The 18,144-nt window shown below is 39.9% G+C and overlaps 1 protein-coding gene across 1 annotated transcript in view; it reads right to left on the reverse strand.

Annotated features, from left to right (window-relative positions):
* LOC104256549 (polycystin-1-like protein 2) overlaps positions 1-14,120 on the reverse strand; it is a 41,977-nt gene extending 27,857 nt beyond the window's left edge. The window contains exons 1-12 of the mRNA XM_059825090.1: positions 13,667-14,120; positions 12,951-13,115; positions 9,633-9,818; positions 8,671-8,781; positions 8,112-8,259; positions 6,234-6,463; positions 5,150-5,554; positions 3,944-4,042; positions 3,176-3,225; positions 1,928-2,045; positions 1,082-1,289; positions 234-354 (exon numbers count right to left, since the gene is read on the reverse strand). Of these exons, the coding sequence (XP_059681073.1) occupies positions 234-354; positions 1,082-1,289; positions 1,928-2,045; positions 3,176-3,225; positions 3,944-4,042; positions 5,150-5,554; positions 6,234-6,463; positions 8,112-8,259; positions 8,671-8,781; positions 9,633-9,818; positions 12,951-13,115; positions 13,667-14,120 (2,295 nt within the window). The remainder of the gene's footprint in view (positions 1-233; positions 355-1,081; positions 1,290-1,927; positions 2,046-3,175; positions 3,226-3,943; positions 4,043-5,149; positions 5,555-6,233; positions 6,464-8,111; positions 8,260-8,670; positions 8,782-9,632; positions 9,819-12,950; positions 13,116-13,666) is intronic.
* Positions 14,121-18,144: the final 4,024 nt, after the last annotated feature.

Here is an 18,144-nt window from a genome sequence, read left to right on the forward strand (position 1 = left end):
GTAGAGGCTCTTTCTTTGCTGTGACTTCTGCTGTGATTTATCAGGAGCAGGGTGACAGTTTGGTGCCCTTCATTATAACCCCTCCCAAACCAGACACCCCCTTGTCTTGGTCTTCACTGCTTTTTCCAAAGTGTCCGTTTGCCAAAGTATCACTCTGAGGCCACGTGGCTTTCCCTCAGGGTGGTTATTTATTTTTGTGTGTGTAGTATTTCTGATGAATCTGATGCTCTCACCTTGGTTTGGAATGTGTTATCTAAATACCAGTTATAATACATGGCCTGGGAGTCCTTCTGTCCAGAGACACTCAAAACTACTTCATCACTAGCATTCACTGGCTTGCAGTTTGCCTCACACCTGTAAGGAAGTAAGATGGTAGTTACAGGTAGTAACTGTATGACATGTCATAGTCCTTGGCGTTGATTGTTTTACTCTCATTTGATGAAAATCTGCAAAAGCCCTGCAATATGAGACAGGTGACACATGACTCACAAATAGTGAACTACTTAATTTTAAAGCAAGAGATTTAGGAACCTTCATCTCCATTTTCAACATGACTGAGGCCCAGAACCTGCAAACTTTTTACGTTGCAAAACTGATTCAGGCTCTCAAATGAAGCCTGCCTCTATTTAAGCTCCTGAAATTATTATATTAATAGATCATTGAAATGCCACTGCTCTTTAATGAGGCATTATGAGACTCTTGAAGAACAGATTTTTTAAGGCAGTAATGTGTATCTGGGTGTCTAGTAGGAATTTCAGACATATGGCATTTATTCCCATTGTTTCAATGAGGTTTGCATATGGAAATCTCCAACGTTGAAAGGATGTAGTGGGGTCAAAAACCCTAAATGGTTTTGGGAAGAATATTAATCAGTTTATAAAAGGATCATGTTCAGAAATGTGGACTGGAAAATGTAGCAAGACCCATTTCGTCTGTAATTTCTATGATGGTAGGGTATAAATAGATTTACAACAATAAGTATGTTATCACTTTATTATCATTATTATTGGTAACTGTGGCCTTGCACTATGTTTGTGCAGTAATAATATTAACCAGTGAATACTAGGGTTTAAAAACAGACCTGATTTCCAGTTGCAGTTCTTGTTTTGCAGTCACATAGAGACATTGCTCGTCCTGCCTCTCTTCATTGCCATGGTTTCGGACTGTAACCCTGACAGTCACTGCTGACTTTGGGGGAGGAAGGCAGGAAGGTGGGATTTGCACCTCAGTTTGGTTGGTTAGGATTATCTGTTGCTGCACACATTCGTTCCACTCAGGCCAGCAAGCTCCTGCACAAATATTTCCTTTATAATTAGAATAGTCATAATATCCCATGTCCCTTATGAAGGACTTTCCTGCCATAGGTTTCAAAGAGCTTTACAGAGCAAACAAGTTTCCTGAACCCAATTTAAAGAGTCGGTAATCAGAGTTCAGAGTACAGACTGACTTCTTCAAAGTAGTGTTTGAGGTCAGGCATAAATATGGGGACAGAACACAGATGTCCTGAATCTCAATCCAGTTTTCAGCCATAAAAGTTTTTGCATCATGTTTGATGCTAATTATTGCTGGTTTATTGAGACACATGTACCTTGCAAATGCCTAACTACGTAAGTCACTTGGGATTAATCCTTGGCTATAAGGGTGAGGGCTTACGATGGGCAGACCTTGAAAAATTGAAACCTAGGAGTAGCTGCCTTTGGGAAAAGACAAAACTGAGTACTATGCCGTATTATATACCATAATTAGTTTGGTGTTAAAACCAGGGTAAGGTAGAAGGACATTCTTCATGTACAGTGAGTGGCAAACTTTAAAGCCAGCGAGTAAACCATCGTTTAGTCAGATTTTCACCACTTGATCTGACATGACGGTGAGTTTGTTACTCATCAAATAATAGAAATTGGTGGAAAAGTTCCGGAAATGCACATACCACAGGACCAGAGAAAACTGGAATTATTGTTGTTGTCTGGCCAGCCAAGCGTAACAGTTGTGAAAGGATCCACATGGCGACTCGGTTTAATATGTATTTTGTTTTTTCTTTTGTGACCCTAAATAATAAGTAAACATATCAGTTAGGACAGGAGGATGTATAAACACGTATGTATCTTGCTTCTTTATAACGAAAAAGGTCTGAAAGTTTAGACCCCAAATCACTGTATGCAGATCTGTAGTTTAAATGATCTTTCCCTGATCAGTGGTAATATGGAAGTAGAAGCTATGGGAATAGTGGCAGATGGCACAGGGAAATTGTGTGGCAAAATACGCCCAAACTCATAAGTGGCTTAGGAGCCCAGCTCCCATTTTCAAAACTAATGCAGGTACTTTGGAAACTAATTCCCATTAATTTTCCACTTCTGGACCAAGACTTTTAACCCTTGGACAATCATTTGTCTTCTAGTACATTCCTTTTTTATCTGAACTGGATACATTACAGCTATAGATAAAGAGAAGAAGGTAGCTGAATTTGTCTTTCTGGGCAATAAACTGTGATAAACTTAGTTTTGAATTAGATTTATATTCCTCTGATGCAATATATTCTTACAGGCATTCTGTAAAGCATGATGCCTTCTTGTGAAGCAGCACGTCTCCTATAGCAGACATCTGTCTACTAGTGTTATAGTTAAAAACTAGACCTTTACCATGATAACAAAATATTATATCTGGCAATTTTATTATTTACATTTGTGCAGCTGCTAGCAATTGATGTATCATTAGTTTCTCAGTTCGCCATAAACTGGAAATTTCTTTTTTGCAAAGTAACTTAAACATTCCAATACAGAAGCCGGAAACACTTAAAAACAATATAAAAATATATTAAACTCTGCTTGAAGGATAGCCCCTCAAAGAGAGGTTTCTATTCGTCAAGTAGATAATTTAAAAATCCATCTAAGCTCAATTCAACTTCCAAAACTGAATCATTGTGACAAGTTCATTTTCTCTAATCTTGTAATTGTTACTTGCAGGCTTTTACGAATTGTAGATTGAATGCCTGTAAACACATTTGTCTCAGAGACTTCTGGTGTAGATTTTAAATTAAACCATATGGGGCACAGAAAATCTAGTCCATAATCTAGTATGCTACAAATACTTCTTTTCAACATCTTATGCAGCACTTTTACTGGTAAGGAAAATTTCTAAGCGTTTCAATTTTAAAGAAAGATCCTTAAATAATACTTACATTTGTCTTTTGGGTGTTTGTGTTGGAGCTGCCTTCTTCCTTAGCAGAACCTGTTTAATACAAAAAAGAGCAAAATATTTTAGTGCTACCTGTAAAGCTTTCAGACATCCTTAGTGAATATGACTTAAATACACAGGATTTGACTACCGACAGTCTGAAAGATAGAGCTATAAGAATCAGACTCTAGAACTGTGATAAACCGTCTAGTTACAATAGGTAAAATTGTAACCACAAGCTAGTCACATACTATAAAGAAGATGATCCTGATTCTTTGAACATAATGGTGTAAATCAAAATACACAGAAGGTGATGGAATTTCATCGATGTACAAAGAAAAATTGAGGGAAAACACTGGAAAAGTCTCAATGGGATTAGTACTAAGGTCACGTTATTCCTGGTATAATCTGCTTTTCTAAATGTAAGGATGAGCCATCTAGAAGCATTTACTGACAGCAATTTATGAGACTGCTGTGATGCAAATATTTCCTGGTTTCAGAGCTATGTTCCAAGCCATAAACTTCACTAATTATTTCTAGGACAGATAGCAAATGTGCAATATGTAACATATACAGAGTGATGCTAATTTATGACTACTTCAAAGCTAGGGAATCTGCCTTCATCAGGAAGAAGCCTCCACAAAAGTTTTCAGCACTGTTGCTGGAAGGAAAGCAATTACTAGATACAAACCATAAACACTCCATTAAATGCTCTGATTGCAAAAAGACACTTACGTGGTCAAAACCAGCACTGTCAGATTAATGCAATTACCTTCTTTATGAGAACTGTTTGCCAACACAGTGATGAACCCAAGATCCAGACTCATGTTTGAGAAGGCATTCATGGCCACCACTTTCACTAGGAAAGTACCTAAAGAAGACAAATGGCTAGTTAAGAACAGCAGTGGGACCAGTCCATCACGTTTGGGATATAAAATCCAATTCATAAAGAAAATCCTGTTCTTTTCTGTTAAGAGCTTTGGTTTTTTTTTTTCTGACGAGTTTCCACTGCTGAAAGGCTTTTAAAGGAATGTTCTTCCCCTTTATCTCAACTTTTTAATAACTCAGCTGCCTTTGTCCTAGCATTTGCGATGCTATTCTTTGTCAACTGGCTATGATATTACCACACAGGAAACTAGAGGTGTGCTAATACTGGAGTCCAAATGAGTTTAGGCATCTTGAAAGAGCAGCTGTCTTGTTTGAAAATTTCTGCCTGAAGGGAAGGGATGTTCAAATGGGTATAGGGAGACCCAATAAAACTTCTAATATTGAATAATTTTACAACATAAAATGAAATCATAATTAGCTTTTAGTGTTCCAGCTTTGGCATGGGATTTGAATAGTTCATTAGAGGAGGAAACTTTTTTATCTTCTGCCACTGAATTAACTCTTAAGGACAATCTCCCTAATCCCACATTTTAAAGGCTTTGATTTCTTAATAATGGAAAGAAAAAATTACTAAAAAACTTATTCATAAGTAAGTCCAACAAAAACTACGTGTTGGAGACCGACGCACGGAAAAGTTCCCTTTTTCTTTGTCATCTCTACGGACAGCTCCTCAGATTATTAATTACTGCAGTGTAAAATGCAGATGAGTGTAAACCTGAAAAGTTTATGAACAAACAGGAGGAAAACAGTTTGTGATTCAGGAAAATGTCATCATTTGTACGTGAATCAGATCGTGTAATGAAAAAATAAACCCTGGTTCACTGTATTTTATAGCTAAAGTCAGGTGAAGCCTTGCTTTCAGTCTCCGTATGGAGACCCATTTGCCAGTTCCATTTATTTAGCTCGCTTACAAGACAGTAAGACTGTGCTATTCATACTGTTCTGCAGACCAAGTTTGAGCAGCTAGAAAAGCTACCAAATTCAGCTGTGCATTACTGTCCCCTACCCCAGGGTGCTGTGGCTGTTTATGAGAACTCCTCTATTCATCTGTGAGTGTCTTGGAAATACAGAGGATGTCAGCACACTGTACCTTCAGAGTGCACGGGAATGATGTACGTTCGAGGTTCCCCATGAGGGCCATCTTCTTTGTGAGAGTGTGTTTCATTAGATCCAATCACCTCAAACTTCAGCTTATCTGGGGCACCATGAACCACAGAGGCATTTATCTCCAAATTCTCCCCCAGCTGCAGAGTATGAGAAGCTAATGCAGCCTGAAGACCAGATACTGGCTCAATTAAGTGAACAGCAATGCTCTCTGAGATCTCCAATGTAGTTGTGTTTCTGGATGCTCGGATTTCCAGCTGATGTATCCCTGGACCTAGCCGCTCTTGAGAGGCACTGTCGAGTGTCAGATTGTGAGGGACGATTCCTTCCTTTGCACTGGATTCAGTGAGCGTCATGTTATCTGCTAATACAATGTAGGTCACTCCATTGCCTGCAAAAAGACAGTTCAAAATTTCTCACAGCTTGCGTAATAGGCCATCCAATTCTAGCTGCTTTGTGCAGCATTCAGGTATTTATAAAGGAGTCCTAGGAACACTGCAGCAATGCAGTCATTTCTAATACAGTTGCTTCAGGTGCTTTTGTGCCCCTCTAGGCTCCCTGTGGAAGTCTGTCACAAGTGTTTTCTGCTGCGAGTGTTAGGGCAGTCAAGAGAATTCAAACATACACTACTGAATTTTATTTTTTAAGCATATATGTGGATTCCAGGAACTTGAAGTGAGAACAAAATATACATCAGCAAATGTGACCAGCTCAGCATGGAATCCTCTTACCCTCAATCAGAGAAGCATTTCTGTGGATTCCTAACTTCAAATATGGAAATATTCCTGCTGGCTTCATGTGGATTCATGTAACTAAAGTTATGTTCATGCTTTTTCAGCTTTGTGTAGAGTGAAAAAGGGTTTATACTTATGTTTGAGGTGATGTAATATCTCTGAAAAAGAACTTCTCCATTGGAGCTGAGAGCATTCCATTGCAGGAATGCAACAATTAATTAGAGGGAAAACATTCACTAAAAAGAAGTATTGTTTTGCATAATGAAAATCCTGCTTCTATCCCATGGGTAGCATGTTTAGCCTGCCGTTTAAATCATGCAGTGTAATTACCCTCACCTCCATTGAGTTCAACTTGAATCCACAACAACTCCCCATACAGTGTACGGCAGTGAGAGCTGTTCCCAGATTCATACTGGCTGTAGCACCCAGTAACGCTTAGCTGATCCATCTTATCTTGAACAGTCACCCGCTTCTGTGCCGTCACGTGCCATTCGCTGGTGGTGCATTCCACAAAAACAGTAAACTCTCCAGGAGATGAATATCTATATGTGACATTGCTGACCAGTCTAGAAGAGAAAAAGAGCTGCTTGTTGTGGAAGACTGTCCTGGGAAGTCCTTAGCTTCACGTGATAACAGTGGTCACAGTTCCCAAATTTCTGACCTGACTCAGCTCTCCTGCAATCACTGTAACCCCTCGTTTATTTACGTTTAATTTTTAGGGTTGAAGATTGCTTCTTTGTTCCAGCTACGATGTCATTAAGGATGTATATCGGGGTGGTCATTCTCAAAGTACATCTATAAGGGTGGGTGCATTTTGCTGTAAAGTAGGTAGATTACAGTTCAATAACATGCAGCATTAGATCTGGTTTGTGACTTTTTGGCTCTGAGCACAGACATGTGACTATGCACTTTAGAGCGTGTAACGGTGCAATTCTCTATTTTATTCCAGATTTACTGTCTCGTAGATATATCAGTGGAAGCTGAGGCTGCTCAGCATTTTGTCAGAGCACTCCCTTGATCTTTTTTTTTTTTTTTCTTTTGTGTACAGCTGCTTCTGTACTTGCCCGTGCTAGCAAAAACGCCTCTTCACCCCTGGGTCTGGTGCACCTCCGGTCATGGTGATAGTTGCTATTATTACTAACAGGCATAGGGAGATGGTGAAAAGAATCTGTGGATATCCTTCTTGAATGACATACACCATGGAAGGCAAACAAGTAATATTCCTGACACTATTATCTCTGAACTACTTATATTCTAATCATGGTACCACCTAGCAAATGCAAACAAAGATCAGGACGTATCATCCTTCATAATGCATATTTATCATTAGCTGTCTTAATGAAGAAAAAGGTTTCATTCTAACTGGACTTCAAAAACATGCCAATGACAAGATCAGACCAGAAAAGACAATTCCTGTAAGAGTGGGTATCAAACTGGACGCAGAAAATAGATGAGCATGACTGCAAGCCATTCAGTAGGTGAAGTAAAAGGGCTTCCCATAAAAACAGCAAGCCTCTGCTTACAGCTAGCAAATATATTTTACTTGAAGGTTCACTATCAAAGATTTTTTTCAAGTTATTTACAGCTACAGGCCTGTGTCTGTAGCTTTGAAAGAATGTTGACTATTTCTAGTATGTTACAACTTTTTGGTTTTCATTCTTCTACTGTTATTTTTCTGGTTGACTCAAGTAGGATTGCATTAGTAGACAAATAAATTTCTAGAGCCATTCTCTGTCATTCCTAGCACTACAACAAAATGTGATTTTTAAATCCAGCAGAAAAATGTTTCATCTTTTAAAGACACAATTTTTATGCAATCAAAATAAAAGAACTCCTCCAGAATGCCATTGTATTATTTTAAATGTTATCAAAAATACTCTTTAAACTTAAGAAAATAATGCTTGCCTCTTTCTTTGGCAATTACTGACATGTTTTCAGTCATTTTGTGTCTTAGGATCTAGAATAAATTCTCTTAGTGAGAAATAGGATTCACTTGTCATAATAAGCAGAAGAAAGATTGTGGTTGGCAGCTTGACATAAAATTTTGTATTCATTTCAAAACAAGTTTCTGCAGAATCCAAGTGTCTTGTATGTATGATCTATTATTCATCTACTTAATTTTTAACATCTCATTTAAGACACTTGGAGCGTTCAATAAAATGCAAGCAGTGAAATTTACTGGTTGTCTGTTGATACATGAAGGATATATCTTACGTTAGAGGGTAGTAAGGATCAATAGTGTGGCCATCTCCAGTGCCAATGATACAGGAAAGGTTGCCAGAGTATGGAAAGAGCAGCCAGTTCAAAGTGACCGTGATATTTTCAAAGACAAAGCATGCATCTGTTACAACCAGCTGCAGACCTGTAAAACATAATGACAGAATTCAGTGCCATTGTTTGTCTACATTTCTTACATAATTCAATTAATTTTCATGTATCGAGAGCAGGCCTTCTCCAAAACTGAGTTGATACTGCTGCTAATTTGAATGCATTAGTGGTGTGACAGGGAGCTGATTCATTTCCATACCTACTGGTCAAGATTCTTGTTGGAACATAATTTCATTTAAGTGTGGTTTATGTGTCTGAATTTCCCGGCTTTGTACCCTATCAAAACCCCTCAGGTAGGACAGGGAAGCCTATTTTTAGTGGTCGCTGCTCTTCCATGTTCTTCCCTGAGGATGGAGCAGTGATTTTTAGGATAAATATCAATGGTCACAGTGTTACAGCAAAGAGCAGAACAGGCTTTTGGTGTTAACAGCCCCCTCCTACTTACCTTCCTTGCAGTGGTATTGAATAGACAAATAGCTTCCAGAAGCTGGACAAGGATCTCCAAAGAAAGTGCCATCCGCTGCCACCTGGCAGGCCTGAAGACCATGACACTGGCCTGGAAAGAAGGACCATTTATATATAAGAAAGTGCCATCCGCTGCCACCTGGCAGGCCTGAAGACCATGACACTGGCCTGGAAAGAAGGACCATTTATATATGAAATAGTGGGTTTTGTCTTTGACTGTCATAACAGCTCAGATGAGAGATGATTACAGAAACAAAAAGGGGAGGGGGAGCAATATCATGTCACTGATTTCTAGACAAACTCCACATCACTTTGACGTTAGTGTGTTGCTTATTGCCTGGTATTTCTTACCACCGCTCCACTTTATTGGAATAAAGCTGAATAAGAGAAGTTATGTGTTTTGTTTAATTTTGTCTGGAAGCCGCAAGAATCGCCACAGGGACAGGCCATGGTCACTGTTTGGTCTGGCAAGCCGCGGAGCCCTGTGGCTCCAGCAGGCCGTGTACTCGACACACGGCAGGCAGCAGCAGATCCCTCCTGCCCTCCTGTCCCCATGGCTGCCAGCCCTTTCACCCCTCCTGCTTTGGAGTTAGGTTTGTATGGATGTGTTCTCTTCCATCTCTGTCAAACCTAGGGTCTCCCATTGAGTTCGTCAGGGAATCGGTGTGCCCACGTATTTTCTTCACACAGTGAGAGGAACCCTTGTTCTCCATTCGCTCCCCCTCTCCTTCTCTGAATCTTTGCTCCTCGCAAAATCCTTCCTTTCCATCCAGCCTCCTGTGGGAACCTCCTCCATGTCAGTTCTCTGTGATTCCCTTCATTTTAGGAATAATCCACTTTCCCATTCACTAACTCTACTGAAATTCAAGGTAAGATATTTCAGGGACCAGGAACTTTGGCACGTGCTCTATGCTTCTGACAAGCAATGCCATAAGACACTACCTGCTACTTCGTCTTTGACACTGATCCAGCTACAGTCTTCATCTGTATCATACTGGAGAGCAGTCTCCGATACACAGTAGTGAGGGGTCTTCCGTCCATAGAAGCTCTCTCCAATTTGAATAACTTCTCCTGATCCACATTGTACAGTGGCATTGTAATTAGCACAAGCAATGCTCTGGCCAGATTCTAGTATGAGAAAAAAATCACATTGAACTTCTTCAATTTCTGAAAGGTCCTACTACAATTCTCCTGCATATCCATTTTTTTTGTTTCTCTTTCTTCCCTTTTCTCCCTTTTAAGCTAAACAATTAAGAAAATGCAAAAAAAGAACAAAGAATAAAATATTTTTGCTTTTTTAAAATACAAAAGAAGAGATTTATTGTTTTCACTGCCTTAAACAAAGATTTAAGAACATTTTTAATAACCCAAAATATTTTAATTTAAAAAATTATTTTTTTTTGTGGAAAACACTTAGCATTTGTTTGACCTACAGTACTGGAAGGTTTAAAGTTACTCCTTACTTATGAAAGAGCCTTGTGGCAGTGTGTGATTTGCATGATATTCAGGTAATTGCTCTGGAGAATAGTTTGCATATTAAGTACGGGACCTGATCCCATTTCTGCTACAGAGACACCTTTGTTCCTGTGTGATATTTGACTGACTTCATTCAGCAGGACTGCTCAAATGAGTAAGGTCATATCTCTAAATGCATACACCTGATTCTTTGATTAATCTGGGACAGTTAATTATCTTTCAGAATTCTTAGCATCCTGCAGTAATCAGCATACTTAATACCCTGAAGAGGAGATGCGAAAGACTGCTCTCATCTGGGAGTGTTGCAAAAGAATGTTTTTGTTTCAGCTGTGTCAGGTTTAAATACATTGTCCTCCAGTTGCTGTTTTGATCATTCCCCTTAAGTACCTTGATTAACAGTGCCAATGTGTGCACACTGCAGTAATTGTGTGCTATTGTTATTTAAAGGCTAAATCTAAGCCTGGCTGTAACTATAGCAACATGATCAGTTTACAGATCAGAGCTCTCTAAATAAGCTTGAAAAATAATTTGCTGTTAAATTCTAATACGGACTATCATCTCATGCATTTTTTTGTTCTTTACTTTCTGTAGAGAGTTCCCATAATATTTGCTGTCTCGGCAACTTTTACGTGGAAAAATGTACAGAACCTGGTTTGTGTTCCTATGTACAAACCCTGGTTCAATACGTATGTTTTTACTGCAACTAATTGCTAACGTACAGAACCTGGTAGAATAGAAATAATAAGAAATAATGATAAGGAAAGTTTTTACTTGTTGAGAAACACAAAAAATGCTAGGATAGATGACCAAAGAAAGGGAGCAGGCAGAACACTGTCTTGTTAGTTGTTTGTACGCATATACCTATCTGTCTCAGATGATCAAGTAGGTAAGTTATCAGTTTCATTTGAAGTTTCAAACTCAATGTGAACCAAGCCTCACAGCAGTTGTGTGTGAAAGTGTTAAGCATCACTATGCCCATTTTACAGAGAGGCAAACTTAAGCACTTCCAGGTTGCGGAACATTCAACACCGAGGAAAACTAATGAAAATATTGCCCCTGTTTCTTTGAGATATTAGACCTAACTCCTCACATGCAAAGCTGGTAAAAGAGGAGTCTACTCTACTATTGAAATATGTATGTGTATTAATGGACATGGGCTGTAGATACTGAAAACAAGGCTATAATTGCCTCAATCTGTTCTCAGTATCCTGGGTAATGGAATGATGGATGTAGTGGAGGACATTGTTGCTCAATAATGCAAACACTCTGAATTTAATCGGCTTTAAGTCAGATCCAGATGATAGTTTCCTTACAAACAGTTGTCTACCGTGGTTGTAATGGAAAAATAATTTTAGTCTGTTTTTGCAAGGAAAATAAGCTTAAGGGATTGTGCTGTCTGCCAATTTCCTCACCCCCAATCATTTTTAATGCTAGTCATCTTCAGCCAAATTTCATGTGTGGATATAAACCTCAAAACACCCTAAAATTTCATGGAAGTCAATAGCTAGGCAGAAGACAAAGAGCTACATCAGCGCCTCTATTAGGAGTAGGGATTACAGCCCAGTGTTTATTGGTTCCACGATGTGGGATTCGGCTGGCCAGCACGTACAGCTGGAGCTCTGAGGCAGCTGCAGAACTGCAGGGGAGGGAGCTGAGGGAGGGAGAAGTATTTGCAGAGGTGGGACGTGCTGGGGATAGGGGAGTGAACTGGGAGTGCTGAGGAGGAGGGTAGGGAGGAGTTGTGGAACAGAAAATCAGGACAGGAAACAAACATTTATTAGTTTTGCTGATTGTGGAATGACTTGTTCATTATGTCAGAAGTAGTACAGTACCGGACCAGGGCAGTAGCACTGCTAGGGCTTGTGCTAACCTGTACTTGAATACTGGATTCGAAGACTTTTTTTTTATATTTGTGAGCCTCCAGCCAGACTGTCCTTCCAGTGCTTGTGACCTTAGTTCTAGTTACAGTTTAAAATGCTTGGCTTATGTGCAAAGTGTGAGGAACACAAATTCCCCTCATATCTATACGTTGAATGGGATGATATTGCCAGCATTCCTTTCCAGGACTGTTTGTTCCCAGTCACAGTTTAAGGGACACAATGTCTGTAGGTTTTCCGTCGGAGCACTAAAATGCCAGCAGGAAGTACAGGTTCCTGTCTGCCTCCTTATCCTGGGGAAGCCCTCACACTTCACCTGAGGGAAGGGTCTGAGAAGAAACAAGAAAAACTTGCTCTCACTTTTGCTGACTCCAGGCTGCCTCTGGAAGCATGGCTGTATTTTTGCTTCAGTTCCAAATGGAAATTATTTTGGCACATATTTGTCACTAAGCGTATGTTTACAGGGCAGTCACAGAGGTCCCACCTAGCTGAGGTACTATGGTATTGTGGGAGTTTATTCTTGCAACTATGCTATTATGCACTACTCAGACTGGCTTTAAACTAGCTAGCTTACGTCTGCTGTAGACATGGACTGCCACACATATAGATTCACTCTCAGATCCATTTCTATTTTACTAGCCCTTTATTGGAAACTTGGACCTTGATGGCTAGTTGCTGAGCACCTACATCTCCCAGTGATTTCAGGGTTCTTCCTTTCTTTGGATCAGATCTTACATCAGCGCACTGGAAAGAGAGCACCTGCTGGGGTTATATGGCTTTTTGCTGGTTCATTTTTAATAAGCTTTATTAAGTTATTGCACAGCGATTTTGAAAGCAACAAGGCAGTTTACGCAGAGTTGTGAACATGGCATGCTCACTTCTCAGTTCCAGCTGTTGTGTGTCTTACCAAACTCGCAAATGAAGTCAAATTCCTGGCTGCAATTTTCAGTCACACCCCACTGATACTTGGCATTCTTCAGGATGTACCCACATGTGGATGAGAAGGGAGATGGCTGATCCTTGTACCAATTACTGTAGCTTATATTTGAAGTGTCCAGCCAAATCATTGACCCTGTGAACAAAGTAGTCGTGTCCCCAATGTTTATTTTCCACAGTAACACAATTACAGAGTCAGAGCCTGCAGAGCAGGGCTATAGCCCTGCTCCTACAGAAGCAGTGGTGGTTTAGTCTGCATAGGGATCTTCAATTACATTTTATATTTAACCTGATATAATCACTAAAAGAAACACCGCCACTTCCCCCTGTGCTCCCAGCCTCCAAATGCCACCATTTCCCTTGCATCAGATCTTGCAGCACTTCCTAGTGTGGTGATTTGGCTCAGCTTGCTCTTCCACTAGAGAACTAACCCAGCACATTTTTTTCACTGGGTCAGCAAGCTGATCTAATTCACCACCACAAGATCCGATGGAAAGGGTGACAAATGGAACTGTGAAGCAAAGCAGGCAATTAAAACATCTTAATATAAATCTGAAGTTACAGCAATAAAAGACAGTGGCTTTTCAGCAGATGTCTACAGAGGGACTAATTGCATTTGTTGTCACATTAAGTAAGCATCATGGGCCGACACAGTTTTAAAGAAGACATGATTTCAAAATCACCTACCGTCAGTAGTTTCATTCAGCAAGGAGTTTGAGATCAGTCCTATCCACCATTCCTGATCCTCAGCAATATGTTTTTGCAAGAACTCTTGAGTTTCCTCATTTTCAATAAAGACAAGGTGCCCCCCTCCTCTCTCACACCAGCTCTGGGCACTTGTGAAGGTACGCTGGAGTCTAACAAACTCATAGCATGAATGGTTGAAAGCTAGCTGGTACTTTGAGCAAGGGATCCCTTCATCAATGGTTGCCTCCTCCACAGCCAAGCATACAGCAAGAGAAATTAGAACTGCGATCCCAAGCCACATTCTCAGATCAGTGCCCTGTGTGCTACTGGTCTTGCATATCACATCACCACTCTTTTTGCTGCCTTCTTCAAAAGCTTGATATGTCATCCTTGTCATGTCATCAGCATTTCTCCTTCCTCTTTGCTGCTTGCAACAATAGCAACAATAGAACATGGAACAGATTGCTCCTAATATATAATGGTGATTGCGTCTGAGGATACACACAACAAGTGTTGATGCTAAGTCACTGCAATGGCCATTGTGAGGCCTATTGTATAAATGTCTCATTCCATGTGAAGTCAGTTTGAAGAGAATTCATCAGAGTAGTGCTTCCCTCATGAGCAGAGGAGATAAAGTTGACATATGCTGCTATTGGACACATGGGAAAGTGAGATAATGCTTCTACATCAAAGGTATCATTGTGTGAACATTAAAGCTGGAGATTTTTACAACAACAACAAAGAGATACAATAGTAAGAATGAGAGGAGAATGAGGAAAATGAGAAACACAAGGAGTTATGAGATGGGAAAACACACAGTGCTCCTCTAGATACCTTTCGTTGTTTTGGATTGCTTTATTTTTAATAATTACTATTTGAGGTGCTTCTTTTGGATGCTAATTATTTGAAGTGCTTCTTTTGGATGCTAATGCATTGTCTACAATTATTGTATCATAGTCATCCTGTCCACCTGTTTACACATACATAGGTTCATCTCAGCTGTCCCAAGTAAGCTTCATTTTGAAGTATTGTGTCTGTTTAGAATTCCACACACCAAGTGAAATGCTCCCATCATCCCTTAAAAGCTAAGCTGTTTAACTATATAGAGCTACAGCATTCATACCTGCTAGGAGGTAGAAGGGAAGGCCAGAAGTTAAAACAGTGATTTAGAAAAGATGAAAGTATTGCCTTAATCATCAGAGCTGCTTGGCAGCCCTATGTGCACATTCCAAAGACTGCTGATGGACTTTGGGAAGCCAGCCCAGCAACATTTAGGAGCTGAAATCCCTAAGTGCTTCTGAACTTCCTTACAAAAGATACCCATCAGGTTACGAGGCCACTGGATTAGCAGAAATACAGTACAAATAAGGATCTTCAGCTACTGCAATCCTCCTGTCCTTGGCATTAACTCCATTGAATTTGATGCGATTATTATTAATTTATACCACCATAACCTGACACTGAAAGAACATGCACTTATATTTAGACATGGAGCAGTGAGCCAGCTAGTGCATCACAGAGATGCAGGAAGCAGCAATGTTTGGTTGAATTCCCACACTGCAGAAATGCCACCTGCATTGCACTATAGAGCTGAAGGTAATGCACATATCGCACAGTATGCCAGTCCAGCTCTAACTCTAAAGCTTTCTTGCGAAGTAAAGTATGTGTACTGCATCCAGTAAGCTTATAAGAGTAATCTTCAATCCCAAGACCTTTCTGGACCTCCAGCTCATAGTCACCTTGCTCAGCTGGATAAAGCAGGACTATGATCAGGGTTTTCAAGATAAAGTTCACGGGAAAGTGTTTAATGGGTAGAACAATTGTGGGGAGGAGGGGAAAGGGGAAGAAAATGCACTGTGATGGAGGGATAGACACTATGCTGGTTGTCCCCTTTCCCATCGCACTTGAAAATCAAGACTTACTTCAGCTATGGAACCCTTGGAGCAGATCCCACATTAATTTCTGACTGATTAATAGGGAGGGCTGATGGAGCAGGTGAGATGTGAATATTCAGACCGGGTTTCCCAGCTCTGGGGAAGGCCAATCCATATTCTAATTAGCTGATGGATCTGGCCCAGTCATTGCCCAGACACCCGTCTCCTTCCTGGAAGAGACCATATCACTATGATTATCAGCTGGTTCTGTTGAGGGTGCCTGTAAACTAGGAGTCCCTTTTGGGCTACATACAAAACTTCATAGGCTTCAGTTTGGGAACCCCCAACCCAACTGTTTTATATTCAAGCTATTGCAAAAGTCAGAGCTGAGAGCAGCTGCTGTTCAGTTAGTTGGCCACTGTATATTTTCATGACATTTCCTTCAGAGTCCTTGCTTCTTGGACCGTGCTGACTTGCCAGGCTTTGGAGAAGCTGGCAGCCAGCCCTCCCATTTTGTCCTCTTAGATATGAGAAACACAGCCTGTTTCCGAAAACATACGTGTTTTGAAGGAGATTGTACTTAAATGTATCTGGCTCAGTGATACAGACTATGCATTTCCAGGAGGTGCCATTGACTCACATTTGTGATGAATGGATTCTGTAACATCATCCAGCTCTCTCTCTCTCCAACTGGAAATTTGACTACATGAACATACTGCTAAAAATGCCAGAGCTGGAGGTGCCACAGGCTATCCTCTGTGAATCTGCTCCAAAGCCATTGAAATTAATGGAAGTCTTGTCTCTAGTTTGACGGATTTTGAAACAGGCCCCAAAAAAGAACAAATAATGTTTGGAAATGTCTACAAATAAAGCCAAGCTCTCCAAGTGAGTCTACTGTTGGCAATTTCTACAGCAGTGTGAATTTTTTTCCTAATCTACGGTTGCTATAAGTAACTCTTCAACTGCCTGCAGCAGATGGGGAGTGGAAGAAAGACAGTTTCCCTCTTTTGTAGTTTGTTAACTTCATATATTTTAGTGCCAGTAAAGCAGTCTGTCAGCTTATTCTGTTTACCACAAGGAAGAGAAAAGCATTTACAGAAAAGAAAACTGCTTTAAAAGCATCAAAATTAGTAACTAGGGTCCTCAGGAAGAGAGAAAATTCCTGAAAGCCCTTTTCACTCATAACTGTAAAATGCCTTGATTTCAAATAAACAGTGCTCCTTGAATTTACCGTTTTGTAGGAGCCATGCTTTTTGCATTTTTCCTCAACAGAAAGACATTTTCTAAAAATAGTTTTCTTATGCCAGAAGTCTGCATGGAAGCTTCACAGTATAATGGTTTATTAATTTTTTTTGCTATTTGCCTTTGTGTAGCTGGATGAATTGAAGTAATTTAAATAGTTTAAGAAGTTACTTAAATAGTCACATGTGCTAGTGTGGAAGAGACAAAATGGTGCACCTGGCTGTGTAATCTCATCTTGCATGTTTCAATAGGGAGTCAGAGAAGTGCTTAATTAAACCTCTCTCGTTGACTCAAGGGGGTGGCTGGCAATTACAATAAGTTCTTCTCCTCTGGCTGCCCGTGGGAGTGTAAGCGACCCTGAACAGGTATTGTAAAGCCACTCCAGTATCTTCAGGGAAGTGTCAAGCATAATGTCAGCTATATAGATTTTGGATGCACCAAAACCATTCACTTGCTGGTTTTTGTTTGCCTTTTGTGTAGTTCTGAAGAACTGGGGTGAACTCACAAAACAAAAGTCTGTACATAAGCATTGTTTTTAAGGAACTACGCGCTCTTCACATATAGCCAAGACTTGTTAATCCTTGTTCAGTTACAGCTGTCTGCCTGAAAGGCTGATGTAGCAACCACCCTCACAGCACGTGTTCTGTACCAGTGACTTAAACTAAAACATACTCACCAGCTAAAATGAGGCTTGCAAAGCAATTGTTTTGCAAGCTTTGACTAGAAATCAGTGACAAAGCTTTCTCAATATTTTCACACCCTCACTCCAAGCTGTGATAAAACTATGAATAACTCCTTTGTTTGTGAACTCTCTTGTGTCTGTTGGAATAAGTCTTTCATTTTTCTCAGAAATGTTTTAGGGGGCCCTGCAGATCTCTGACAGAGTCCTAACTTGCCCTTGTGAGTTACACCAGATGGTGGCCATCAAGAGAAAGTTTCTTTAGGAAAGGTTTGTGCTATATAAAACATCACAGAAAACAATGATGAATTATTTATTCCTGGTTTTCAAATGGATTGTTCAAGGTTTATTAATTTTGTTGTTGTTGGAAGTAGAAGCTGTTGAGGTGAAAGAAATCTGAAGCATATTTTGTTTACAATGCTGAAAAAGTTAATAGGTGTTAAAAAAAAAAGGTGGCGTACATTGATATTCTGTAAGGGAATATTCTAGGTGGTGTGCACCACTGCTAAAGATTGAAGCCCTTAAAACCAGCTCAGTTTTAGCAGCCAAATCTCAAAGTACTCATAATCACTAATGATTTGTTTTTAATATAAGCTTATATATGTAAATTATATGCCATTTGGAAAGTTTAGCTTTATATGCCTAAATTCTTTTAGAACAGGTGATGAGCACACACAATGCTT

Source organism: Gavia stellata, chromosome 15 (assembly GCF_030936135.1).
Source record: "Gavia stellata isolate bGavSte3 chromosome 15, bGavSte3.hap2, whole genome shotgun sequence".
Classification (NCBI taxonomy): domain Eukaryota; kingdom Metazoa; phylum Chordata; class Aves; order Gaviiformes; family Gaviidae; genus Gavia; species Gavia stellata.